The 26,961-nt window shown below is 50.6% G+C and overlaps 8 protein-coding genes across 8 annotated transcripts; 3 read left to right on the top strand and 5 right to left on the bottom strand.

The window, feature by feature from the left end:
• Positions 1-376: 376 nt before the first annotated feature.
• On the bottom strand, positions 377-2,548 carry CTHT_0071960 (bifunctional enzyme with both catalase and broad- spectrum peroxidase activity-like protein; the record flags this gene model as incomplete). The annotated part of the gene is made up of 1 exon (XM_006697396.1): positions 377-2,548. The coding sequence occupies one exon, from the start codon at positions 2,546-2,548 to the stop codon at positions 377-379; it is 2,172 nt and encodes a 723-aa protein (XP_006697459.1).
• A 2,220-nt stretch (positions 2,549-4,768) lies between these two features.
• CTHT_0071950 (uncharacterized protein) lies at positions 4,769-5,484 on the bottom strand (the record flags this gene model as incomplete). Its single annotated transcript, XM_006697395.1, has 2 exons — positions 4,769-5,101; positions 5,452-5,484. The coding sequence occupies 2 exons, from the start codon at positions 5,482-5,484 to the stop codon at positions 4,769-4,771; spliced, it is 366 nt and encodes a 121-aa protein (XP_006697458.1).
• Positions 5,485-8,882: 3,398 nt separating this feature from the next.
• Positions 8,883-9,314, top strand: CTHT_0071940 (uncharacterized protein; the record flags this gene model as incomplete). The annotated part of the gene is made up of 1 exon (XM_006697394.1): positions 8,883-9,314. One exon carries the CDS (start codon positions 8,883-8,885, stop codon positions 9,312-9,314), a length of 432 nt encoding a protein of 143 aa, XP_006697457.1.
• Positions 9,315-15,098: 5,784 nt separating this feature from the next.
• On the bottom strand, positions 15,099-15,788 carry CTHT_0071930 (uncharacterized protein; the record flags this gene model as incomplete). Its single annotated transcript, XM_006697393.1, has 3 exons — positions 15,099-15,339; positions 15,397-15,632; positions 15,696-15,788. 3 exons carry the CDS (start codon positions 15,786-15,788, stop codon positions 15,099-15,101), a joined length of 570 nt encoding a protein of 189 aa, XP_006697456.1.
• Positions 15,789-17,815: 2,027 nt separating this feature from the next.
• CTHT_0071920 (uncharacterized protein) lies at positions 17,816-19,748 on the bottom strand (the record flags this gene model as incomplete). The annotated part of the gene is made up of 5 exons (XM_006697392.1): positions 17,816-18,074; positions 18,143-18,242; positions 18,301-19,137; positions 19,193-19,402; positions 19,481-19,748. 5 exons carry the CDS (start codon positions 19,746-19,748, stop codon positions 17,816-17,818), a joined length of 1,674 nt encoding a protein of 557 aa, XP_006697455.1.
• Positions 19,749-22,185: 2,437 nt separating this feature from the next.
• CTHT_0071910 (uncharacterized protein) lies at positions 22,186-23,874 on the top strand (the record flags this gene model as incomplete). The annotated part of the gene is made up of 5 exons (XM_006697391.1): positions 22,186-22,433; positions 22,500-22,824; positions 23,148-23,340; positions 23,397-23,652; positions 23,832-23,874. The coding sequence occupies 5 exons, from the start codon at positions 22,186-22,188 to the stop codon at positions 23,872-23,874; spliced, it is 1,065 nt and encodes a 354-aa protein (XP_006697454.1).
• A 699-nt stretch (positions 23,875-24,573) lies between these two features.
• Positions 24,574-25,790, top strand: CTHT_0071900 (dioxygenase-like protein; the record flags this gene model as incomplete). The annotated part of the gene is made up of 3 exons (XM_006697390.1): positions 24,574-24,660; positions 24,718-25,056; positions 25,110-25,790. 3 exons carry the CDS (start codon positions 24,574-24,576, stop codon positions 25,788-25,790), a joined length of 1,107 nt encoding a protein of 368 aa, XP_006697453.1.
• Positions 25,791-25,920: 130 nt separating this feature from the next.
• CTHT_0071890 (uncharacterized protein) lies at positions 25,921-26,538 on the bottom strand (the record flags this gene model as incomplete). The annotated part of the gene is made up of 3 exons (XM_006697389.1): positions 25,921-26,076; positions 26,164-26,274; positions 26,332-26,538. The coding sequence occupies 3 exons, from the start codon at positions 26,536-26,538 to the stop codon at positions 25,921-25,923; spliced, it is 474 nt and encodes a 157-aa protein (XP_006697452.1).
• Between the last annotated feature and the right edge of the window lie 423 nt (positions 26,539-26,961).

The following is a 26,961-nucleotide window of genomic DNA, read 5'->3' as shown; positions in this document are numbered from 1 at the left end:
CCGACTCCTTGCACAATGGCATCACAACCCAGTAATCGAGATCAGCTTCATCCAGAACTTACCGTAACTGGTCGCCTCCAATCTCCCTAGGCTTTCTGGACTCCATAAATTCGGCGTGATATATGACCCGAAAATCCCGAAGAGCTTCGCCCAGTGATGTTACAACATTATGGGGTAACGTAGCATTAAACAGGTCACCTGTGGAGACGATTACTCGCATGGCTTAAACGAAATGCTGGCATGAAAAGGTATTGTATTTGAATTTTTAGACTTGATGAAGCACCTAACCGTCACTTAAAATAGATAATTGCTTACACTTTGTCAACTACTATCGAAGTTACTATGACTGCCCCGCTGACTGCGAACAACTCCCAAGTCAGCGCTTGCCGAGATCAAAGCGATCCAGGTTCATGACTTTGTCCCAAGCAGCAATGAAGTCCCTGACAAACTTCTCCTGCCCATCGGCACTGGCATACACCTCCGCGATGGCACGCAGCTCGGCGTGTGAGCCAAAGATGAGGTCGACCCTGGTAGCCGTCCACTTCTTCTCGCCCGTCTTACGGTCATAGCCCTCAAAGATTTCTCCGTCAATAGACCTCCATGCCGTGCTCATATCTAGCAAGTTGACAAAGAAATCGTTGGTCAGCTGGCCCGGGCGCTTGGTGAAAACACCGTGGGTAGAGCCGTCCCAATTGGCGCCCAGTACACGCAGGCCACCAACAAGCACAGTCATCTCGGGCGGTGTAAGAGTCAACAGGTGCGCGCGGTCAACAAGCAGCTGCTCGGTTCTGACGCGATCAGTGCCACGACCATAGTTACGGAAGCCGTCCGCAACTGGTTCCAGATAGCTGAAGGACTCGACCTCGGTATACTCCTGTGTCGTATCGTTGCGGCCAGGAGTGAAGGGCACAGGCACACCGGCAGCCTGTTCCAGGGCGGCAACGCCGCCAAGGACGATTAGATCAGCCAGCGACACCTTCTTACCACCAGGGGCTGTGGAGTTGAACTGAGCCTGGACAGCCTCCAGGGCCGACAGCACCTCAGCTAGTTGAGCCGGGTTGTTGACCGGCCAGTCCTTCTGCGGAGCGAGACGAATGCGAGCACCATTGGCACCACCGCGCTTGTCGCTGCCACGGAAGGTCGATGCCGACGCCCAAGCTGTGGAAATGAGCTTGTGGGGGGCAATGCCGGTAGCAAGAATTGTTTGCTTGAGGGCAGCGACATCTGCGTCGTCGATGACAGGATAGTCAACCGGCGGGATGTAGTCCTCCCAAGGCAAGATCTCAGACGGGATCTCGGGACCGAGCCAGCGAGTACGCGGGCCCATGTCGCGGTGCAGCAGCTTGAACCAGGCGCGGGCGAAGGCATCGGCGAACTCGTCGGGATGTTCGAGGAAGCGACGAGAAATCTTCTCATAGACGGGGTCGAAGCGCAGCGCCAGATCGGTCGTGAGCATACGCGGCGGGTGCTTCTTGGAGGGGTCATAGGGGTCGGGAATGAAGGCCTCAGCATTCTTAGCTACCCACTGGTTGGCACCAGCAGGGCTCTTGGTGAGCTCCCAGTCAAACTTGAAGAGGTACTCCAGGAAATTGGTACTCCATTGGGTCGGAGTCTTGGTCCAAATGACCTCGAGACCACTGGTGATGGTGTCAGGACCCTTGCCAGAGCCAAACTTATTGCTCCAGCCAAAACCTTGCTCCTCGATGGGAGCAGCCTCGGGCTCCTTGCCAACATTGTCAGTAGGGCCTGCGCCATGTGTCTTGCCAAAAGTGTGGCCACCCGCAATGAGGGCCACTGTCTCCTCGTCGTTCATTGCCATACGACCGAAAGTGATGCGGATATCCCGAGCAGCGGCCACCGGATCGGGGTTGCCGTCGGGTCCCTCTGGGTTGACGTAGATCAGACCCATGTGGGCAGCAGCCAAGGGAGTTTCGAGCTCGCGGTTCTTGATGTCCTTGTTGGCATAGCGAACTTCATTACCCAGCCAAGTCGTCTCGCCGCCCCAGTATGCCGATTCATCAGCTTCCCAGGTGTCAGGGCGACCGCCAGCAAAGCCGAACGTCTTCAGGCCCATTGACTCGAGTGCCACATTACCCGCCAAAAGCATCAAGTCGGCCCATGAGATCTTGTCGCCATACTTCTGCTTCACGGGCCAGAGGAGACGCCGAGCTTTGTCCAGGCTGACGTTGTCCGGCCAACTGTTGAGAGGAGCGAAGCGCTGCTGACCCTGGCCACCGCCACCGCGTCCATCAAAGACACGATAGGTGCCAGCGCTGTGCCAGGCCATACGGATGAAGAGACCGCCATAGTGGCCAAAGTCAGCCGGCCACCAATCCTGAGAATCTGTCAACACCGCCTTGATATCCTGCTTCAGAGCCTCGTAGTCCAGAGACTTGAAGGCAGCAGCATAATCGAAGTCCTTGGGGTATGGGTTCGAGGCAGGCTGATGCTGGCGGAGGATGTTGAGCCGGAGCTGCTTGGGCCACCAGTCGGTGTTCCTGGTGCCGCCACCGGCGACATTGTCATGACGAACGGGGCATTCACCCATGGCGTCGAAGTGAGTTGGTATATTTGTTGGATGAGATGTCGAGGTTATATGGGGTATCTTGAACAGGAGTGTGGGATGTAAGTTCTGCGATGGAAATTTGAACGAGCAGAGCGAGAGTATTAGTTAGGTCGAATGGACGAAGGCAAAGCAGGAAGGAGAAGAGAGGGAGGATGTCTTTTATGTTACCTACGGGAGCTTCCATCGCCTTCCCGAGTCGTCCAGGGGCCTGTCGGAGGGGTCCGATGGGGATCTCGGGGACCGCCCGGGGAAACATCTTCCCCGCGAGCCTCGTCCACTCACTGGATGTGTACAACCACAACCCCGCTTCTCGACATAGAAAGTCAACCTACCACAGGTTCGCAAGAGCTGCTGCACCTGTCGTCACACCAACTGAACCCCGCATCGATGCATCGCTGAGGGGCAGGGTAGCAGCATCCTATCTCGTCTGCCGCGCTGCTGCTTTTGCACCTGCTGTTGTGGTTCGACAGCGGGCCAAGATGAAAAACGGTGCTTACCTAGAGTCCAGCTGCGTCTTGTCCCTTCCAGCATCAAGCCCGTCTATGGAAACTTGCAGAATCCCGTCTTGGTCCGGGTAACATCAAGGAATGTTGCCATCATCTAGCTCCAAGAGTCAGAATGCTGGAGGGGCGAACTCTAAGTCCTGACTCACCGCAGGTTCTTTGTTACCTACCAGGGCCCGGTCTCGCCTTGGAATCAAGCATGCCACAATAGGTTACGGTCCTGTGCCTTGAGACGCGATCTCTGCCACGGTTACGGCGATCGCGCGTCCGTCAAGTGCATCCTGGGGTAGCCGTTAGTGCAGGACGGTATCATGCACTGTTGGGCATTGCATAGAGTGGTGGACCAGTAATGTGTGGGCTGCGATTCGTCAGCCTTTAAGCGGCTCGGAATTTCGGAGACCAGTAACGGCTTTAAAGACTTCTCCGAGAAGCAAGGTCAGATTGCGAATGTGCTGTGAAGGTTGATGTTAGCAATCCAGACTCCATCGCCCTTGGGTGCCAAGAGGAGTGCTTCATCGTCGTCGATGCAGGGAAATTCTACCTCATGGGTATGTTCCAATGCCCACATTGAAATGCCATAGATACCCGTTGGGGCTTTTTGGATGTGGAGTCCATAGTCGTCAGCACCTTGGTGGATTGCATGGGTCAGAATGGATGTCAGCCAAGCACATGTCTTCCATTCACATCCCGCCATCGAACCCTCCGTGCAGCCAACTTCCATAAAAGACAAGAACCCGCATGTAGAGCACACTGTATACTATGAATATACTGAACAGCAGCAGATTTCTTAATTCACGATTGCCACACAAAACACATATCAGAACACATGACTTGGCTGCTCCGGCTCGATGCTGTGCATGAGTGGGGAAAGTCGGTTCCTGGACCTTTTTGGAACCCCTCAACGTTTGCCCCACAGCGAGCTCCCAACTTCGCCCCCACCCCGATCCCTGGATTTGGCCCATCGAACATCAAAGGAACAGTGGCCACTGTTTCTTGAATCTTGCTTCAATTTCTAACAAACCGTTTAGTGGGCTTTTGATACGACCGGTAACATCTCGGAACTCACCAAATACCATTACACGTAATTCTGAAACGTGCTTGACTTTCCAGTAAGCGCAGGCTGGAGCCTCTAATCGGCATCCCGAGGTCAACGATGACGACTTCCGACTCGGTCCTAAATCGGAGGTACACCGGTGTTTAGCCTGAGCCAGCCATCTGGATTAGACTCGGGCTTCATGCCAGTAGCTCTATACTAGGAAGAAAACAGAAGATTATCACAGCACGAGATGCTTTATTTTTAGGCGATATTCACCGCGCGTGGCTTTTCGGAATATTGGTCCAGGATTCGGTGACCGAGCTTCTTTCCGAAGTGACCATTCTTGAATATGGTGTATAGATGTATAGACGAAGGTTAAGTCAGGCGAATAGGAGATGTTCTAGGCGATCGCTCTCTTGAAGTCAGCTAGCTAACTTTGCTTCAGTGTTTGAGACTGAGAGCAATGGTCTTTGGACATTGAGGTTTTGATATAATTAGCAGTCTTAACTTCTATCAGGCATAAAAGATTCGAACTCACCGAGTGCTTCCAACTGCAACTGACACTCCAGTTTAAACAACCCCAAAACCAATGTAGCAAGGATCTTTCTCACCTGGTCTCGACGTCCATATCTTCAGTTCCGTCTTCTAGTTTCCATCCCACGCCTAGGCCCCAGCAACCCCGTAGGGCACCTTGGACATATACACGAAACTTGGGCCGGTGTGCTCGATCAGCTCGTTGTTGAAGACTTTGAAACCAACCCTGTCGCCGGTGTTGACCTCGAGGGTTTTGACGTTGTCGCCGGGCTTGGCACCCACATTGCATCGCAAGTCTTCCTTGGTAAGGTCTTGGAAGGCAGGGTTGTAAGAGTTGGTGCTGCGCCTCACGTAGGTGTACCCTCTGCCGATTTGCTTGCCATTGACAATGGTCCTCGAAAGGAAGAGCTTGACAGCCTTCAACCCATTCTGGCTCTTGAACCCGTAGGGGTTTCCCGAACCCTAACTTTGGTGCACCGATCACAGCTTGGCTACTATCTGGAGCAATAACGCTTGACGTTACAATTCAAGAGGAAATGGCCGAAGCATGGCACTTACTGAAATGAGCGATCAGGTATGCTGTAAATGATAGTTTGCTGATATGATAGTACGGAACCAATCAGATGCAGAGATATTGCGCCACTTGAGGATGTCTTCTGGTAGCCCGTAGGTGTCCTGATCACTCAATTCAATTCAATTCTATATTTCAGCCGGTCCCACCGCTGGGGATGCTGGGTCGTGCCCACGGCGACGGCGGGCAATAGCTACCTAATTACTCTATATACATGTGCCGCCGGAGAAAAATCCCGTACCGGGGCAAAACCGGCGTGAGTAAGGGGAAACATTGGGCGGGTTGCGTAACATGTGTCGGGTAGGGATTACTCTTGCATGACCCCGGGAATGTGGGTCTCTAGCCCCAATTCCGACTTCGACAAACTGGTGTCGGGGTCGCTGCCCCTGTGAGATGGGGCTCGAACGCGTAAGGGGAGACTGGGAGGTCGCCAAGCAGGAATGGAGCGCCCCGTGGCGGCGTCCCAGGCCTGGCCGCAGAGCTCAATTTGGCAGGCCCTGGACCTGAACAATTGGAAGGAGGACCAGAAGGCCCTCGGGTCCAGTCTGTCGGCGAGAAGGTTATTGGAGATAATGAGGGGGCAGGAGAAGAAGTGGCCTCTGAACACCACTCTACCACAGGGGCACTCCCTAATGGCCTCTGGAGGTGTGGTTGAACCGCACGTGGTACTCCAGGAAATCGCCATGCCCCGGGGCCTCCGCCAGCCAGCGAGACAGGTATTTCCGGGAGAATTTCTCAAGGAATGGGTTGGCTGTGTAGCCGTCCCAGCGGGTTGAGGGGGGTTTATTGGCTTGCCACCCCCGGAATATCTAGAGGGGGCACTCGGCGTTTGGGGGCTTTGGGGGAAGGCCGAGCCACGCCATAACGCTCAGGCGCTTAGGCTCCCGTTGGGATCGGACCCCGAGACCGTCGGCCGCCTGGTGCAAGCGGGACCGGCCGCGGTAGGGGGGTCGGGCAAAGCCTGGCCTGGAGGGGGTGGCTGGTCGGCACCAGGTACATACATCTTGTGTGGCTAATTGGTTGGTTGACAAGACGCAGTTCAAGATACTAGCACAACCTCCAAAATTGGTAGATTGACCTGAATTCAGCTTGTACGTTTTCATTCAGCTAAAAGCCAGCCGCGACAAAACAAACCGCTGAATACACAACAGGTCCGCATCTAGTCCACTTGAACGTTCTGCGGAGCAAAACTCTTGTCCGGTGTGACCGCGATGCCATTTTCCAACTCCTGATCTGAATACGACGGCCAAACAATTAACTGCTTGTTCCAATCAATCACTGCCCAGGTAGTGAATCCATGATAACTCCCAAATTGGTTGCTCCAGCTGGAGCTCATGAGGTAGGAACCACAAGAAACTTCGTTTGTTGGTTTCTTGCTCGCCTGTGGCCCGCTGACGTTGTAAGAACAAGGTGTCTCTGGTTCCACTTGTGTGTCGATTCGAAAGGTTACGATGCAAAATGTGTCGTCATCGTTGCATGCTCTGGTAAATGACTTGAAGATCCAGTCTGGAAGGTATTTCACATCGCTATCAGTGTTGGAGAAATCACGTTGGAGAGTCAACCCCTCCCCAATGCCCAAGAGAAGGAGACTGGTCAATATGGTGCTAAGTCGCATGTTGTGATAATTATTCAACGTTATGGACCCGAATGAGTGAGAAGAACAGTCAAGTCCGCTTGCAGTAAGGCTTTCAACCCGAATGATAGCTGAGCTAAAGTTAAGAATACTGCTAACTTGCCATCTGCTTCAGTATGGGATCTCCTTCATCTTGATATACTCATCACTCCTATGGTGTCACAAGAGAATTTATTGCTCACTGCATGGTCTTGGGAGTTCGTGTTGGAGACTGTTTGGTGTCATCGATTGAATGTTTGCAACTTGTCTGACAAAAATATATTGACAGAGCTTGTGTTGCATCGTATTTTCAGATTGAAGCTTTTAATATGCAGTCGCCGTTAGCAAACATCGATCGAAAGTTTCTCACAAGTTGCCAGCGGCTACCTGCTTTTGTCTGCGTTGCATGTCAGTGGTGATGTGGCTGTTGTACTAACAAAAGTTTCCTGGAATGGTTATATCATTGAATACCTCTAAGTGCATGTATTGTACTGAGATAGGGTGATGGCCTTTCGACTTGGAATCACTTCCTGCGTCACGACCTTACATGGCTGTGAATTCTGTTAGTGAAAGGTCTTCATGAGCAGTTAACATATGAGAGAACATTAAGGCTTGAGTGACATTCGAGTAATTTCTCTTATACTTTAGTATATCTTCAAGTGTTTTTAACTTAAATGGTTGATAACTTGATTCGTCCAATGGCACGCCGTGTGGACTCCGCGTGGCCCTGTATGCAGATTAACAGATCAACACAAGTAACATTTGTACTTCAGTACAGACAAGCCTTGGTTGAATGTTGTTAAGTTTTGAAACTCAACAACTTTGTATAACATGGCTGGCTTACAGTACACATTCATTGGTAAAAGGTGGGAACAATACTCAAGGAAGTCTGTATTCTGAAGTGAAGCACTTCTAGGACCTTGGAGCAATATGTCATGATAACGATGGTGCACTGCTTCAATTGCCAAGATTGGACTCTTGGAGCATCTGAGTTTCACAGGATCTCTTAATAAATCATGTCAAGAACTTATGGACCTTTAGAGACAGTGTCTTTTGCCTTCAAGATTAGAGTCTATTGTCAAGGACGCTACCCGACATGCATCTACTATAATCACTAGGCTTCCCATAGTCTACAGTAGTAAGGTTTTATGTATCCGATCAAGTGACGCGTCTGTATCACCTTTCGGCGATCGTTATTAGCCTCCAGCCACGCCAAGCTGTGATCGGCATTCATGATTTGCAATCGTTGGATGAACTCTTGCCGTGCCGTGTGGTAACACGTGCCAAGAAGCCCTAAATTACTCCAGCCCCTTGCATCCTTTTGAGCCAAAGCAAGAGAGTTCTGTCTGCACAGTGAGATAAGCAAGTGTCTGGCCAAACAATAAAAGGGATGTAACTTGGTTGCTGATGCCAATACTCGTAGATTTTAGCCGCGTACGCCTCCAATAAGGGTTACCATAGCAAAATGTGATCCAGGCTCTTGGGCGTAGCTAATATCGGGCCGTTTGTGATATCTGGGAAGTTGAAAAGGACGGGAAGTCCCCTGCCGTTGTGCAGCAGAATGGTCCCGGGAGATTTCAAGTTTGCATAGACAAGTGGCATGGCTTGCATCTAGCATTTGTGACAATCACAGCAATATCAGGATGCTTCCAATAAGAGCAACAACGTTTGTTCTCTCGTGTCTCGGTCTCGTCCATGGCCTAGCCATAAATGTTGAAGCAAATTTGCAGTTCAAACATTGGCCGTGGCTTCCAAAACCGCCGCAGCCAGCGAAAACTTGCCTCGCCCCTGAAGCCTTGCAAACAGCAAGTTACTACAGTGGACTTGAGCCAGGAACTCCTGGGATTCGTGAAGGATTGTCTGAATCCAAAACGTATGTCATGTGTTCCGAGCTTTGTGTGTGCCATCTAATTAGAGAACAAGTCCAGACTAACACAGACGACAGTGACCAGGCTAACTTCATCAATTTCTGTGCTGGCAAAGTCCTCACAAACGGCCAGCAGAACAGAAATGGCTCTTGCAATGGCATCCCTATGGGTCGGATTCCGGCAACCACCAACATGATCTCATCCATCATCATATACCCTCAGCCAGGGGACAAGATTACCCCTAATACGACCTTCACTATCAGGATCCAGACACGCAACTTGCGTGCTGGTTACCTCGTAAACCCTAGCAGCAGCTATTACACAGCTCCACAAGATCTCGACGAGAATGGCAACATCATTGGGCATTGCCACGTCACTATCCAGGAGATTGGTACCCTCAGAACCCTGGAGCCGCCTGATCCCACAAAGTTTGCCTTCTTCAAGGGCATCGACGATTCTGGTGATGGCAAAGGCGGGTTAAGCACAGAGGTCACAGGAGGTTTGCCGGCTGGCGTCTACCGTATCTGCACGATGATCGCAGCTCGTAATCACCAGCCTGTGGTCATGCCTGTTGCACAAAGAGGTGCTCAAGATGACTGTACAAAGTTTGTTGTGGGGGAGTAGTAACAGTCTGTATGTTAGAAGAATCTGGGAGGAACAGTGGATATCACGAATAAGGCTGTCGATCGAATGCGTTCAGTCAACTTCAAGTCATGCATAGAGATTTCTAAAATTGCTCACGAAATGCAATATTTTTCTTGCATTCAGCAGGCTTCACCTGTAGGGTATCCTATTTTGTATGTAATTCTTCCCATCAATTGTACGTATTTAAATTAACCCAATTGCTTTTAATGCTTCAGTATCATTGTAAATGGCCCTGAGAAATCGAGCCAGATGTCTTCTAGTTAAACTGTATCGGACATACATTGGATAATCTTTGTCTGCTGCAGCACATGCGTGCTTCTATTGATTTGTTTCCTTTGTTATGAAGTGTGCACAGTGCGACAATGATGGCCTCATGCAAGATGCGCTGAGAATAAAGAGCCAACGAGAATGTTCTGTGAAAAATCAATAATGGAATTGTCTCCTCAAATTCTGCAGTTAAATGGATAGAAGTATCCTGATGAGATGCTCATTCGGTTTTCTCCTGCACTTGATTGACCAACATTTTTCTCTGACAACACTGGATACCTGTCATTCCCAATCGCAAACGAACGGCAGACTTAAAGCAAATATCCCACCACTATGCTGCTTGCCCTCCTGGATGTGACATATTCCGATGATCTTCGTCTTCATATACACTTCCTGATCCGGCATCTCAAAATCGCTCACCTCTGCCCTCGCTTCGTCTTCCAAGTCATAGCCCTCTTCTTCCTTTACGTGCAGGACTTTTTACAAGACAATACCCATGTTCTCGACCCACAATTGGCCCAAGTAAAGCTGCGCGTCAGACTAGCCCTCAAATATCAGCAGGCGTCCTGGGGTTGGGACAGGCAATTTTGTTATGATCCAGACAACATTTACCCTACATTGCAGGATGACTGTGCTGCCGAGTTTGTGATTGGTGTTATCCACCTTTTCTCTACTATGGGAAAGGGAATTACTGTCACGGAAGAAGGAGAACAGGGCGATTTTGAGGAGCTTGTCCAGGAAATCCATCGCTGGCTGTGTGTCTTGCAGTCAGTCTGGCTAAAGAATGGGGTATGGATAGAAGTGCCGTGGTTTGAAGACAGGATGCACAGGGCTCTCTATCTTGCCTTCAAAGAACTTGAGCCTCTGTACGACAAACTGTCCTTTATCAGACGATATGGCCCAGTTTAAGGTCCTTTCTGGTGCATATTAATACCGGGGATATGGTGGTTGAACATAGGATATGTAGTGAAAAGTCAGGATAACCGCCCAGTAAACAGATAAACGGTGATAGACATTCTATCAAACAACGAATAATATAACAATTTATACAAACTGCTATTCCCATGGACAACTGGGTTGCAAGAAGCTTCTTGAAAAATATAAGGCTCAGAACCTTAATCCTGTGTCAAGGGTACAGGGACTCTCAGGCTCACAGGCTCACAGGCAGCTACTTGTATGTACGTCCTTTCATGGTGAAGATCTTGGTATGATTGCCTACGTTTTCAGTCGTAGATGAACATTACTTCATATTTTACTTATCAGGTCTTCACAAATGCTCTCGGTTTCATGCAACCCTTCTCGCTTTACAATCTCTCCTTCTGCCACTCCCTCTTTGGACTTTCAGTCCCCGTTTTACTGGGCGTATATTCAAAAAAGGTAGAGCTCTGTCATTTTCATCCGAGGAGTCCTACACAGTGTACCTGCGTCTACGTTCGCCCTCCCGTAGACAGCAATGTCTCGTTCCCATTGACCACAGCCTCGGCGAACCGAAAACCCTTCTCCACTTCCACTTCGTAGTCACCTCTGGGCGCTCTCTCCTACTGTCCTGCTTACTCTTGGTATTAGCTTCCTCTAGAGTTTCATATCCAGCAGTGCTCTTTACATTGTGGCTACCTTTGCGCAATCTATTGACGAGTACTCAGCCCCTGTGACGGTAACCCAAACCAGCGACAGTACCCATCACACCTAAGGCACCAGTTACCCATCTCTTCACTTTGGGTGCTATGACTGACCAGTGTGTTGCAGTGAAAAATAGCGTAGCGGCTAGACAAACAAGCACCGAGGAGGCAAGCATGCAACTTGTAGCGGTGGAAGGAATATGGATAATGAAGGGTGTTTGGAAGAGAAGAGCGGTCAAGGCAAAGGGAAAGAACGCCAGAGCTGCTGTAGCGATGGTATTTATGGTCTGTGAAAGACGAGACGGGCTGGGTTCGTTTGTCTTTGGTTTGACTTGAGCAATCAATAATAGGAACTTAGGGGGTTATTAGCAGTTTCGACAACCATGAGACAGGAGAGAACAGGGAACACTGACTGGCAGAGTCGATATGCTCAAAGTTAGTGCCTTTCGGTAAATTGAAGTGTGGAGGGACTTGAGTTCACGCATATGGCCTTTGATGCGTTGACATGGCAGCTGTGTTGGGTGGAAGGTTGAATGCGTCGGTAACATGAGGTTCATCGAGATCGAACTAGGGAAGACAGGTCTCCTGAAAGCTTTACCAGACTAATATTGTGTCTAAAAGCACCTAGGGAACTTCTTCTGATATCTCCCAAAGATTACGAAACTGATAACATTGTACCTGTGCGCTCAAAGTTTGAGAGCCACAAGCCTAACACAATCTCAATGGCCTAAGCAGTGGCAAGATTTCGCACCTACATGGATCTTCATGCCCTTAAGCAAGTTCTTGCCTGTTCTCTTCTACTCTTCTGTCACTTCTTCCATGCATCCCTCCAAAGCCTGCAAGAAGCATTCCCTTGCTGTCCAGGTTAATGCATTACATGCAGTCTTGCCGCAGGTTAAGGGGTCCATGACGAAGCCGCCCTTGGTGGACTGGTAAGATTAAATGTCAAGATGGCTTTCTCCTCCGTCATGGTAGGCATCGAAGCCATAGCCAGTCCAAAAAAGGTTATCGAGACCACTGATCATGCACGATATTTGAGCTTCATGCAAACAAGCACATCCCAAGAGGATGCGTCTGTCCGTTGGACAGAGCGCCTAGAGAGGCTGTGACACAAACTCTTCGATGTCATCCCAGAAGTATCTCGTGGAAGGACTGTCATTAGGCACAAAGGTGCGAAGAACTTTTCAACGGTAGTAAGAGTATCGCCGTGATACATCTCGGCAAGAGCCATGCAGCAGGGTTCATCTTCCATGGAACAGAAAGCAGTTCTGTCAGTATCATAAAGCTTGGGCCACAGAGACTGTTTTCTCTGCCCCTCGGGGCAAGGATACCTGTCTTCCGCTGATTGGCTGCGTTTGTGTCATTACAGTCTTCTTGGGATCAAAGTCAGGTTTGTCAAAGGTTGTTCCTGTGTCAAGCCTTAGTGCTCGAAGGAAGTCTGCAATGTGATTCCTCTCCATGGTGTGAGCAACAAAAGAGATGCTGGAGAAGGTGGGAGCAGATCCCAAACGACAAGGGGTAGTTCGAGTAGAAGGACTGGAGAGAAGCTTTGGTATAATGCTGAGATCTGGATGCTTTTAGCCCCCTCGGGTGCTTGGCGTAGGCAGTTTCTCCACATCTCGACGTCGAGATTCTCTTTTCGTAAACGTCAAGTCACAAGAACATATGTCCCATCTTGCAACCCTGTCAGTGGAGAAGAGGGGGCATTGAGAAAGATGAGGGAGTGTTCCACATGTGTTTAAGGTAAGGACATCGGCGTCATCACGATCGTCTTCTGCTTCTTCGAGAGAAGGGAGTAGATTGGGGCATGTTGACGAGGTGGTTTCAAAAGGGGGAAGTCCAGTATTCTGAACAACGGGAACAAGTGAATATGCATCATCGGCGAAACAGATGCCTAATGTCCAAGCCTGCATCTGGTTGATGAGTCGCCTGTGAAGTTCAACGACAGAGTGCCAGTCAACCTTGTGAGCAGCATGAGCAAGCTCCTGAGCTAAGGAAGCAGTAAAAGAGTATTTTCTTTTTGAGTAATAGCTAACTCAACCGCATACAGACAACGCCTCAATAGTTCCATTGCCTGAGAGTGGTTGAGCTTCTGGTGTTGAAGGGTAACCTTGTAGCAACAAGACATCACAGTTAACCTCATTCAGGAGGGAGTGTGGAACCGAGGTAGGTACGGTTAGAGCATCGCGACCCCAACTGTCCCTGGTTGATGGTTTTGACGAATATCATCATAAGGCCAGTGACTTACCCAGACAGAATCAGCAGTGAGCTGGTCATTAAGGCGAACATGTCCAGCATAATAGATGATCAGAAGCAGTGGTTGGATCAGTATAGACCGTTGGCAGCGAGTTATATTTTGAATAGAGACTTTTATAGATGGAAGCCTGAGTATCCAGAGACTGTTTATCAACATTATGGAATGTCTGAGTTAACAGGCCACCACTTGGCACTAATTGTTGGCTATGATGTTAAAAAGGAGGTTTGGATCATGAAAAACTCCTGGGGTTCAGGGTGGGGAACTCAGAGGTTTGTTTACTTTGGGTGAGTCGGTCTGTGCTCCTAGTTCAGGGGCGATCCGGGTATTACAATCGAGACCCCAGCTACAATGAAGCTTTCAAAGACTTTTGGGCGAAGTACGGTCTTACTAACGTCAATCCGAACCCATGGACACGGAAGCGCCATCAAAGTGGAAGCATGGTGCAGTCAGGTAATGGCAGGACTCAACGAAAATTTGGACTTCTATCGGGAACTCGGAAATCGGAAGGTTTATTCACATATAACGAGACGGCGACTTGAAGAAATGGAGCAAGATCTCGGTTATAGGGGGCGTTAAGGCCAGACTTGTTGGGCGCCCAGTCATCATTGGAACCTCCTTAAACAGGGACTTCCATGCAGTTGGTGTCAGTGAAGATGTGAAATTCCATCAGTCAAAGAAGAGATAATCCCACTTGTCAATAATCAACGATCAAGATATCGATGGCATCCCTGGTCTGACTCAAAGCGATGACTTACATCTAACCTTGGGGGTCAAGCATACCGATGGTACACTGAATGAGGTAAACTGCTTCGCAAACCTCTCCTTAGTACAGTTATGGACTCCTAGGAAGTCCAATAAGGCCCCAACTCAACAACCTGGACCATTACCCGTCGCATTGCCACATCTATTTCCCAATCCGGTCCATTTCTCGTCCAATCCAACATCGGCTTTGACCTCTACACCTAACATCCACCCGCAAAGGCCATCTCTACACCGTAGCTGTACGAGAAGATGGTCAACTGCAACTTTTCTGGCGCCCGGGCAATCCCAAAGACGCATCTTGATTTTCAGGAGAAGTGTTTTGCATCTGACATCCCCCCTTCCAGTCCGCCTGTCATGATCAAAGACTTCTTTGACACGGTGAACGAGACTGCTGCAGGTGGTTTTCAGTTGTTAGTGGCTGATGAAAACGGGACAGTGCAGCATTGGGAAAGGAGGAACGATGACACCCAGCTGAGGCCACCAGAGGAGGGAGTTCAAGGGAAGTGGGGGTTGGTTGAAATTACGGGCGCGGAGGTCAAGAGGGTATGGGCCCACGTTCAGGGGAGCTTTTGGGGGAAATACATATGATGACTGAGGGGGCCGACGGAAAGATTGGGTATTGGGAATAGGATGGGAGCTGGAAGCTCATTGTGTCACTGCCTGGGCTGAGGGATGAGGGCTGGGAGAAGAGTAAACCCGTCAGTGGAGGATAGAGGATGGATCGTGTAAAGTAAGCATCTACATAGCAATGTCATGTACAATGGGTACACAGATCTGTACATGAAGCCGGACTTTAAATCAAGATCACTATCATTAACGTGTCTACTGCTCATTAGAATCCATTATTTAGATGCTATTTCATGTCTGACGAGGTGCTTCCGAATAAGGAGGGGGATCAGCAGCATAGGGGGGTGGCGGGTCATCTATAATCTCGGGGTCAACCTCAGCCTCAGGCTCATTGGACTGGATTGTGGTCATTGGAATGTCGTTATTGTTGCCGTTGTTGTTACGATGGAGGGCCTTGCGTCGGTCTTCTCTCTTCCCCCTGGTGATGCGAAAGCCCACGAAAGCCATCACGACAGCAGCATAAAGCAGGGAACTATATGCCAAAAAATAGTTAGAGACTCTTCGAAAGAAAGCATTTGTGGGAGCATACCAGGGCACCAAGAGCATGACCTCGGCAGCTTTCCAACGCCTTTGCCACTTCCAGCCTATGTAACTCCACTTAATCCACGAAGGCTCTTTATTAATGAAGGTGTGCAGGTAGGCTCCAAGGATGCAGCTAGCGACAGCAAAGTCTGCCAGAAGCGCAAACTTGATGTGTGAGAGGTTGTACTTTCTGAGAAATGCTGTAACAGCAATGTAGGCATTCACAACAGTACCGCAGAAGACCTTGAAAATGTGTCAGAGCTACCTGCTTTTGACTCGAAATTGTATCTTGTTGGGGAGACTCACGCTAAGTACCCCAAGAGGGCCAGTGTCACCCCCAACGTTTATCTTATGAACTTCTATATTCCACCACAAGATGTAGACTGAGCCACAGAACATGATGGCGGCCATTGTAGTTCGAAAGCAAACGGTGAGCCAGCGAGGGTATGGCAGGAGGTTATCTTCGGAATCATCGAATGGTGATGGGGCCTGAGATGGCCTAAGCCAGAGTCTTGCTCCTAACGGCCTACGCTCATCAATCCAACTCATGTTGTCCTCAAACTGCTCAGACCACTGCAATGTCTAAAGCACGACCCTGAACTGGTATCGACATAATAAAGAACTAAAGAGCAGCCGAACAGCCCGAGGCTCGCGAAGTCGGGGGCTGTTTGCTTCTTGATAAGCCTGAGAACATCAAGCGGCCGCTGCGATCAGTCAAGTCTGGACCAATGAGGGTTATGATTAATCGATAGCGTGGCTGCCTCGTGCTGCACGCGCGGCTTGGCAATCCCGTGTTGGCAAACACCTGTGGCGCAGCAGAATCGAGGGATTCGGGGGATCAATCTTTTGGCACAGGGCTCCGCCCCCAGTGCTACCGCCAACCCTCCACTCACTTGGCATCAGGCAAAGCAGTTTGGCTTCAAGTGACCCTCCGAGTCTTATCGTCTTAAGAAATGGTAACAACGGCAGCGGTCAGCAAGAGACGTGTGTTGCAGTGCATAAGGCATGGTTTAAATGACTCCGAGAGACCACTGCTTCCCCAGACCGGATGCGACTTCAAAATCGGTACCATTAGCCTTTCAGGACTTTATATCTTACAATGCCGTATCATCCACAGGTCATCTGATTCAACAACTCCATCCTAAGGTATGTAAGGGCAAGAAGGGCTCCGAAGCTTTCGTTACAACAACATCTTCCTCGACATGCCATGAATCATGCGAGGGGCTGGAAGGACCTGTTATAAGCGAAGAGTGAGAAATTCACCCTCTGAGGATGGACAACAGCATGCAGTGATAGCGATGGACAGGAGCTCAGGCTAGAGGAATTATCGTGCAGAGAGTGACGATCTAGTAATAATTCGACCATTTTCACATTCCAGGACCAGTCATCGACAGAAAAGTACTCGCCAAGGAAAACAGCCCATGAAGGCAAGTCGCCAGTGACCAAGTCGACCAAGACCATGACAACTGCGCCACAGGTAGTATACTTTTTAGGGCCTGCAAAAGTTGTGACATAGACATTGATAAACAATCCAAGAGCAAGCCGCAAAGCAGGAGGTCTGTTTGCCCAGAGAGCAGACTCAAGTAGAGAGTTGGAAGTACTCACAACGACTCCTCCAAACCCACCACTGCATACGTTTCGTCCTACTGGATTGTCTCGTTTGTAAGTGCGACTGTACCAGCTTGCATAGATCGTGAACGCGAGAAAGACGACAGCCATGGTTTCACGGAAGGAGTTGTCGGCCATCATGGATATGGTGGAGCATTCGCCGGCCTGTGCTTGGCCAGCGCCTCGTCAGGGGACATCGGAAGGCTGCCAGTCATGTTGTCCAGCCAGCGTCTTGCCAACGACGACCTGTGGTAATCGGCCTGAGGAAGGACGCTGGAAGTTTTAAGTAATAGTATCAGGTATCAAGGTATCATACACACAAGATGCCGAGAACATATACATGTGGCGGCAAATCGCGATCGCTCCCATAAGCATCCGGCCGACGAGCAGTAAGGAGGTAATGTGCCGTTGGTTTACGTATAAGCTGCATGGAACATGTTCAACGTTGCCTTTTCATCGCCCTTCAGGGGTCGGAAATTTGGGCTAAATGCGCCGGCGTGGCGCAAGCGGGTTGGTTGGCCAAAGCGGGCAGAGTAGTTGACAAACCACAGAACCGTTCAACGCTGCGGCATGGAGATATGCCAATCAGCCGGAAAGCGGTGTTGATGTCATCAGTATTGACTATCCAAGACGACCAACAGCGATGTCAGAGGAACGAAAAGCCCGGAAAGCTGTGCAAGTATCATCTACAGTACCATAATGGTAGTTAACACGATTTGAACGAGGACCGAGATCCTTCTGGGTGTCAGATCGCGGTGTGCAACGCTCATGACAGCCCTACTAACGCGCACCCCACTTGGCGTCACGGAACGGGCCACCTAAGCCCACGCCCCGACAAGGCTCATGCAAACAGCGCCGAGAAACACGAGCAAGCAGGCAAACACCCTCCTGCGACCGCGCAGAATGGCCCAGCTGGCGTCGCTCAAAAAGTCCTCGGCCAGCAGCTCGATCAGCGCGGCAAAAACCAGTAAACCAGAAGAGATGGCGTTCATGGTGCCGACCAGGATCAGACCGAATTCCGAATCCGGGCTGTAGAGAGTGTGCGTGGCAAGGCCGATGGCCTGACCGATGGGGGTACTGATGAGGTGTTAGTGTTCAGTGGAACCTAAGGCAGAATGGAGATCGGGGAGATCGGGGAGACGTACGTGCAACCGTAGGCAAGAACCATCAACCACGGTTGAAGAGTCTTCTTTGGCCAAGTGATGGAAGCAATGCGGGCTCCGAGGGCAAGCCCTTCGAAAGTTTCTAGACGGCGATGCATGTCAGTATTGACCAGCGGTCAACGATGGCGACAAGAACTTACGGTGGAAGGCGATTGCAATCAGCAGCACGGCAAAGTTGGACCCAACAGCCACGCTTAGGGCCATGCCTATGAACACACTGTGGAACAGAATACCCACCTCAAGCAGCATGCATTGTAAGATACTCTTCTTGTGTTGCTGCTCTGGGGTCAAGGGGCCTGCGTCCTGTGATTCCAACTGACCGTGCACCATCGGAACCGTCTTTTCGACTGAAGGAGCCCGTTGGAGCGGAGTAGCAGGTTCGATACTATGACGATGAGCACCTGAGGGACGTGTAATTGCCGCCACAACACCCGCGGTATGTCCGCAGTGACCGCCAATGCCGCTAAGGGCACCCCTGACAGCCGGATCCGTGGATGTCCCGACTTGGGTGAGAGCATTGAGGGAAGTGACAGTCTTCTCCGGCTCTTTTGGTTTTTCCTCCGTCTGGCCAAACCGCGGGATGTAGTTCCGAGCGGGGCTGAATACCATCTCGATGACGGAGACAAAGAAGATACCGACAAGGGCGATGGCACCAGGCATGGCAGGATAATCGGTAGTCCAAAAGCTGGACAAGCACGGGTTGCCAAGGGACGAGAACGCAGTGGGCAGTAGGTGGACGAAAGCTGTGGCGAGGAGGACTCCGGTACCAAAATGGCGGACGCCGAAGAAAAAGGTCTCGGGGATTCGAAGAAAAGGGAACTTGAGGGCCATCAAGGGCACACCACAAGCTAAGCTCGAAACACCCATGATGATGAACAAGGCGCCCACATGGAGGGGAGTGTTGTACTCATGAGGGGCGGCAGTCGCTCCAGCACAAGCATCCTGACGTTTGGATAAAAGGCGAACGGGAGAGCCGACTGCGAACAGTTTAGCGCCCATCGCGGTAGAACGATTGAAACGGGACCTGGATACCTTTGTCAGGGCTCAAGATGGCCGGCTTGACGGCACCGGCAGACAGCTTGAACAAGGTCGGGAAATAAGCCCCTACCACATTGACCAACGCCGAGGTCAAGAGGACCGACGTGATCCAACCAAACCAGCCCGAAGGGGGCCGGATTTGGAATGAGAAGCGACAGGCCTGGCCTTCACCACCAAGCACTGTCTTGGGCGCAATGAGCGGCTCTATAAAAGAAGGTAAGTATACTGCCCAGAGACATTGGCTGTTGTTTAATAAGACACAGAATACTACACAGTACATACGGATAGACCAGCCGCTCATTGCTAGGAAGGAGCGCCAACGGGCCCCGGGTTCGATTTCTCTCATGCCGACATGGCCCATGTGTTTTCCATTTTTATTGAATCCATAGGCGTCAGCAGGAAGGGCATTACAGCGGCGATTACGCTGCTCACGGGCATTGGCGATACCATTAAGATCCTGGCGAGTTGTCAGGTCGGCAGCCAGGAACGGTGGGTTCTGGTTCCATGTTGGATGCTCCAGATCGTCGTCGGTACGCGATGGGCGGTTCATTGTGCGTTTAACCGTGTCCAATCCAAAACGTATGGCGTATCGTGGGCGGTGATGACAGCAAAGATGACGATTTTTTTTGGGCGGGGGGGGGGCGGTGAGACGGATGATCTCTTAAAATTTACGAGGTACTATAATGGTATGGAAGAACGGACCGAGTCGATGACGCGATTTCGCGAGCTTACAGAAAGTCTGAATCTCAATGAAACACGCTGGTGCTGTTGATGCAAGCAAATTCAATTGTCAACACTACAGTACAGCTGTACGACGTGTCTTTGAGTGACAATCCCCCCTTTAAAACTTCAAAAGATGAACCTTGATGGATGTCAAAGCTTTTGTCCCTTCCTTGCTCATCGAACGGTCGGGTGGACGGTCTGGACTCTGCTTGGCCCTGAAGCTTGATTGGCGGGCCTACCAGTCACAGAGCCTGGGGGCATTTTTCAGTGGGGCTTGCTCCATGCGGCGCTGCCGCCGCTGACGAGTCCCTGGCGCGGCAACACCGTACCCAGCTCCGGCGCCCAAACCCCGTGACGCTTCGATTTCGGTTAACTTCAAAGCCCTGTCGGAAAATTACGGAACTGGCAACGTCTTATCGTCTGTAAGTTACCGTAAGATACGCCTAAGATGCTGAAAATTTGGAAATCCCATCCCTCCAGCCGCAAAATCGCCGACGACTAGCGCGCTTGCCGTGGCAGGCTGAAAATCGATTCCTGTGGGTTTCGATTTGGTTGACATCACCGCCGCCTAAATGACCCGATTGGCCTTGCCGCGCGGAAGCTCCCGGCCAGGACCTGCACGTCGGATCCTGCATCCGCCTTTGTGCCACTTACCCCTCCGGGTTAGGGTTACGCACCTGATGCTCTTGAATTTTCAAAACCCTTTTTCCAAGCACGTTTCCACGGATGTATGCCAACCTTGCAGTTTGACGGGCCACAGCTCTCAGAACCAAGCTCCGGTGCTCCAATCATGCAAGAGTTCCTTGCTTGACGTCACCCCGCTAAGATACGGTACAACAGGCTGGGCAGCATAGATGTACGAGATTAGCTCTCAGCAAGTCATGAAGTGACCACAGGATACCGAGCCTGTGCTGCCAGATGCTGAAAACATTGGAGGAATAAGTAGGGTCAAAAATTTGAAACACTTCATCCCAGGCGCCAAATCCATAAGACAGATCTTTGCTTCACATAAAATCAAATGCGGAGTGGATTCAACTGAAGCGTTCTTCGATCACAAGCTGTGGTCATGCGGGGTCACATCAGCCGGGCAAGGTCTGGTGAGGGGCAGAAGCAGGGTGCCTTCTCTCTCACCAAAGGCACGTGACTGTCCCGAGGCGAAACTTCGAGTCCCCGCGTTCTTCCATCCCAGCCAACTCTTTTCCTCTGTGAATCTCTGTCAAATGCGTGGCATGCTGTCGCTAAAGATGTCAACTTGGCATGGTTTCTCACATCAGGCTGCACCGTATGAATACCGCCAGCAAGATATCAGATTTCCCATTCAACCCCTGTGTATCCTTGTTGGATGACCAGCAGCCAAAAGAAAACCAGGAGATTTTATTGATGGAGGCCAAATCCCTCCTGTGTTTCTTTGTTTCTCTGCCACTTATTTGATTCCAGTGAATCTGAAAGCTCGACCAACCCCATGTTTGCAACTGGCACAGGTTTCCATTTCTCAACCACGATATGTCTTCAGAACTGCATCTTCACGCATGCTTTTTATGTCATACCCCATCAGGTCTCCCCAAGTTATTCATGTGGTGATAGCCCCATGGGCTTGGAGTTTGTCCAAAGACTAAACTTCACGTTGTCCCTGATTGATCTGAGAGGAGGTAACTTGGGACGGGCAGGAGTCATACCAGGCCACCATAAACTTGTCCAGATCACCACTCGATAGCCACCTAATGTCGATCCAAAATGCTTATCTGATACATCGTGAGCCAGGTTTCATCATCTGACCCCAGATGCGCAATGTCGAGCGAGCAGGGAAGACCCTTCCAACATTGCTCAGGGCACGTACGCGCTGGAACGTTCGATCTTCCTTGCTCTTCCGTGCTCATCGCTGTGACGCTGCATGCTTGTAATACAGCTTGTTGTCTCTATCGACCCTGCCAAGTTTCGTCGATTTTCGATAGACAGCAAGGCAGCGGCAGCATGTGGTGCATGGTGTTCTGTATTTAGCTAGTGCTACTGCTCCATCCCCCAATCGAAGTTATAACCGTTTGCCATACCATCGAACGTCCTTCCTGTGAACCCTTGTTTCTGAAACATGCAAGCTGGACCGGCATCGGGGAGCTCCCAAGGATGAGTCTTTGTGACAAGCAGAGAGAATATTGATAAGAAGGACATGAATTTTCGTTGCCCTTGAACATTACACAAACAGTCGGTGCTGTATGTCGTAGAGCATAGACGGTGTGGCAAGAGACAAGACAGTGAGTACGGAGAAGATGAGCATCTCAACATCTAGCAGAGACGAAGAGCAGCCGCTGCTTCGGAGAAGCTCTGAGATGAACAGAATCACTGAACGATCCCTCCAATATGGCGTCGTTGACTTTACGAGCTCAGGCCTAACACCGCCGACTGATGCTATTGTCGTCGACTTTGACCCTTTGGGCGACCCCGATAACCCCCTGGACTGGGCCACCTCCTTCAAATGGACCATTGTCGGCATGTTGGCCATGATGGCCTTCACCGTGTAAGTCTGACCCTGTCGCACATTAGATTCAAATTTTTCAAGGCTAACAACCATCCCTGGGAACAGTACATTCACATGCATGTCACCCGTCCCCCTGGCAAGCGCCATCGTCTCAGAGCTCTCCCACTCTCCCAACCCGGCGTCATCCTCCTCCGTCTTGCTAGTAACCATTTGGGAGCTAGGAGAAGCCGCCGGCCCCTTAGTCATCGCCCCCTTATCTGAGATGGTCGGCCGGTACCGTGTGATCAACACTGCCAACGTGATTTTCATCACCGCCATCGCGCTGGCCGCCACAGCGACCTCCGTCGAGCAGTTCATTGCCGCGCGCATGCTGACCAGGCTGGCGGTCGCAAGTAACGTGTTGGCGCCGGAGATTGTGGGGGATATTTTTGTGAGAGAGCAGCGTGGCGGGGCGCTCAGCCTGGTTTTCTGGCCCCGTTAATTGGAGGAGCGTGTGGGCCGATGTTCGGGAGTGCAGTCGCGAACAGATGGGGATGGAGGGCTGTGTTATGGGGAAATGCTTCGTTTGCAGCAGCGTGTGAAGGGTTGTTCCTTACGTTCTTTAGGGAGACGTACAGGGTGGTTATCCTGAGAAGGAGAGCGGAGAGATTGGCGATGGAGCATAAGCGTCTGGCTGGACCAGAGGCATCAAAAAGCTTGAGGTTCAAGACGCCTTATCATGGAGATGATGAGGCTTCAGTGACCTCATCTCAGCTAAGGAAGCTTGGCGAAGCCATTCTCAGACCCATGATCGTCCTCTCGGGGAGTGGTGTACTAATGGCCATGAGTCTCCTAGCCGGGACTGTGTTCACTTTTCTCTATGTCTACAACACGACATTGGCGGATATGCTGGTCAATGTCTATAAGATACCCCCGGAGATGGTTGGCTCCTGCTACGTCGTCTTTTGTAAGTCACTTAACTCATTTCCCTCTCGCGAACATGACTCTGACTAACCTTCCCAGCCCTTGGGTCTGCTATTAGTGTCGTCATTTGTAACATCGCCTTGGACCGCATCTACGTACGGATACGAAACTCCCACAGTGGCGTTGGCCGGCCCGAATTCCGGCTCCCTTTGGCCATCATCGGCTGCTTCCTTCTACCTCTCAGCGTGGGAGCCTACGGCTGGTCTACTGAACTGAGGCTTCCACTGGCAGTCCTGCTCTTCGCAACAACCTTGATGGGCTCTGCTATTCTTCTTGCCACTATCCCTATCATGGCGTACGTTGTTGACGCTTTTGGAGTGTATTCAGCTTCAGCCATTACAGCTGTTATTGTCACGCGATGCTTGATGGGCACCTTCTTGCCCCTGACAACCGTCCCGCTCGTTGAAATGCTTGGATATGGCTGGGGCTTCATGGTGTTAGCAGCGTTCAGCTTCTTCATGGCCCCTATTTCAGTTTTGATGTTAAGATACGGCGCTTTTTGGAGGAGGTTTTCTAAGTACGCTCGGGATGCATAAACAATGACGGCCCTTCGATGCATGGAAACAGTCTGGTCACGGAAACGACGCTTGAGAAGTTTACAAATAAATTCGCATTAGCTAAACCTCGTTCTTTGTCCATTTACGGCGGCTGCTATATCCCAACCATTATTAATCCTGCAAGGTCCAGGACACCCTAAGCATTCTCGAGTATTCAAACGAGCTAGCCGCTTGCATCTACTAGCACAGCCACAATGACGAGCAAAGAACATCTCAACTATTTTATCAGTTCAATTCCAACTCTGCTGCTGTTGTGTAACTGACAAGACGGAGATAAGAGTTGAGAAATTGGTCACATAATGAATATTGAGCAAGAGCCGCAGCGTGACTGGTTGCGAGGCTATGACGTCGTTCTCGCAAGATTGTGCGAATCGTAGCACGCCGATGGTTGGTGAAACCATCACCAGCAATGTTTCCCTGCGGTGGCACACAATCCCACGGTAACACCTTTGGCTCTTAGCTTCGCCATATACATGTGGCTGACGCGATGACGGGAATATCAAACTTACGTATTAATTTTCTATGGTGCAAGTTCATCATGCCTCCCACTAGAAAGGTCTATTTAAACTGGGCTTAGTATACCGAAGTTCAGGGCAGGTTGAGAGATCATCATCCTGAAAACGCACCCAAGTCTGCTTATATCAGCTCGAGTCATCACCATGGCAACTACCACCATCACCAAGACCAACACTGAGGAGCTCCCCCTTCGGTTGACCGTTGCCTATGATGAAAAGCTCCACGAAAAGGTTAGCTCCCGAAATTGTTCTGATATTCAGTGGCGTACGAAACCTAACAGATCCCAGTACAAATACACAGAATACCTTCCGGTCTATGACGAAGTGACCAAATTCCCGCCACTCAAGCCGTTCGAGTTCAATGACCGTGGCCTGGTAGCCAACAAAGATAAGCCAAACCTCTTCTCGAAGGACAACCCCAACCTCAAGGTGACCAAGCTCACACCTCTGATTGGCACTGAGATCAGGGGTTTGCAGCTGTCGCAACTCAATGATCTGCAAAAGGATGAGCTTGCCTTGCTGATTGCCGAGAGGGGTGTTGTCGTCTTCCGCGAGCAGGATTTTAAGGATATCGGCATTGAGAAGCAGAAGGAGTTTGGACGGTACTTTGGCCCACTACACATCCATGTACGTCCTCTTGATCAAGCTTCCAAATGCAAAGGATAACTAATTCCCATCAGCCCGTCGGTGCCCACGTCAAAGACCACCTCGAGCTCCATAACATTTATCTCGGCCCCGACAACGAGTACCGCAGCAAACGGCGCAGCAACCGGCTGACCTCAACCGGTTACCACTCCGATGTCTCCTATGAGCGTCAGCCGCCCGGAATCACCATCCTGACGCTGCTTTCCGTCCCACCCACGGGTGGCGACACAGCCTGGGTGTCGCAGACAGCAGCCTACCAGCGGTTGTCATCCCCGATCCGTGCGCTGCTCGAGGGCCTGCGGGCTGAGCATAGCGGGTTCCCGCAGGCTGAGCAAGCCAGGCGCGATGGCAAGTTTGTACGTCGTGAGCCTGTGGCAACTTTACATCCCATTGTTCGGGTTCACCCTGCGACGGGACAGAAGGCGCTGTTTGTGAACCCGGGGTTTACGAAGCGGATTGAGGGGCTCAAAGATGAGGAGAGTGATGCACTGCTGAGGTTGTTGTTTGATCATATCACTAAGGGACAGGACTTTCAGGTTAGGGTAAAGTGGGAGGAGGGCACAGTGGTGCTGTGGGATAATAGGGTGACGGCACACACGGCAATTAGTGACTATGATGTGCATAACCCTCAGGAAGGGCTGAGACATGGGTTCCGAATCACGACGCTGGCAGAAAGGCCCAGGGGTGTGAATGGGTTGGAGAGTATCTGGGAGTGAATTCGGAGTGATACTCGAGATCCATGTACCTTAACTTGCTGATGAGTATGCATGTGGTCTTCATATCTATCAGCCAAACTCATTTCTCGTTTCCAGTATGAAATTCATGCAGTTAACATGATACAATCCATTAGAATTCGCCGTTAATGAAATCCAGAACAGTGACTTTCTCGATAATTGGCTCAATCTCCTTCTTGAATGCCTTGTGGACGGGGTCATGCTGGACATAGTAGTCTCTGTCGTTGTGGTTCTCGAACTGGACGACAAAGGCATGCGTCAAGCCATCCTAGAACTTGTCAGTAAACAACCCATGGGGCAATAAAAGATGATCTGCAATGAATTGGTTCATGTGGCAAATGGGGTCCAATCATACCTGAAGACCCTCAGTGGACATATCCTTGCCTCCGCTGATACTCTTGATGTAGGGATGCTGTGAATTGGGCGCCAAACATTCATCCTTCAGCGCAAGCATACGCGTACAAGCCTATCATTCATGAGCAGTCGTCCCAATTAGACCGATCGAATGACCTCATGAACAGACCTGGCGAACCGCAGCAGGGTCGGCGGACTTGCTGAAGTGAAACAGGACCAGGTGAGTAACAACATGAGTCGATCCAGGGGTCATAAAGTTTGTCAACGACTCTGAAGCAAAGCCAATTGGGTCGAAGAAAAGGAAGATAATGAGAATTAAGGCCACCGCAATGGTGAGCCTCAACACGTGGACCTGCACTCCTGACACGCTGACCATTTTACCTTGATTTTCGAAAATGCCGATCGACACGTCAATATTCGTGATGTCAGAATACCATATGAAAAGGGGTATTTCGTTAAGGTTGTTCCAGTCTGCAGGTCGGTCAAGCGGATAATACTGATTCCTGTGGCGCAGCACAGCCGTGTCAGTACATGAACCCCCCACGTTCACACGTGACTGCGCGTAGGACCTGGGACGCGTTTCTTTGCTGACAGGGATGTTGAAATCCTTCATGAGATGTGCTTCATGCATCCACACTGTTTACACTGGGTCATCACTGTTGAGCCGAGGGGCTGCTGGTTGGTTGCTTGGCTGTCAGCGATCGCACCAACTCCCAGCTCTGATACTGACACAGAATCCCAGCTCAGGTTGAAAATTTCCGTAAATCTTCGTATTTTAGTGGCAATCCCTCTGTAAAGT

This window comes from Thermochaetoides thermophila (assembly GCF_000221225.1).
Source record: "Thermochaetoides thermophila DSM 1495 unplaced genomic scaffold scf7180000011822, whole genome shotgun sequence".
Taxonomy (NCBI): Eukaryota; Fungi; Ascomycota; class Sordariomycetes; order Sordariales; family Chaetomiaceae; genus Thermochaetoides; species Thermochaetoides thermophila.
Note: the sequence above shows the minus strand (reverse complement) of the source record. Positions and strands in the feature narration are given on the sequence as shown.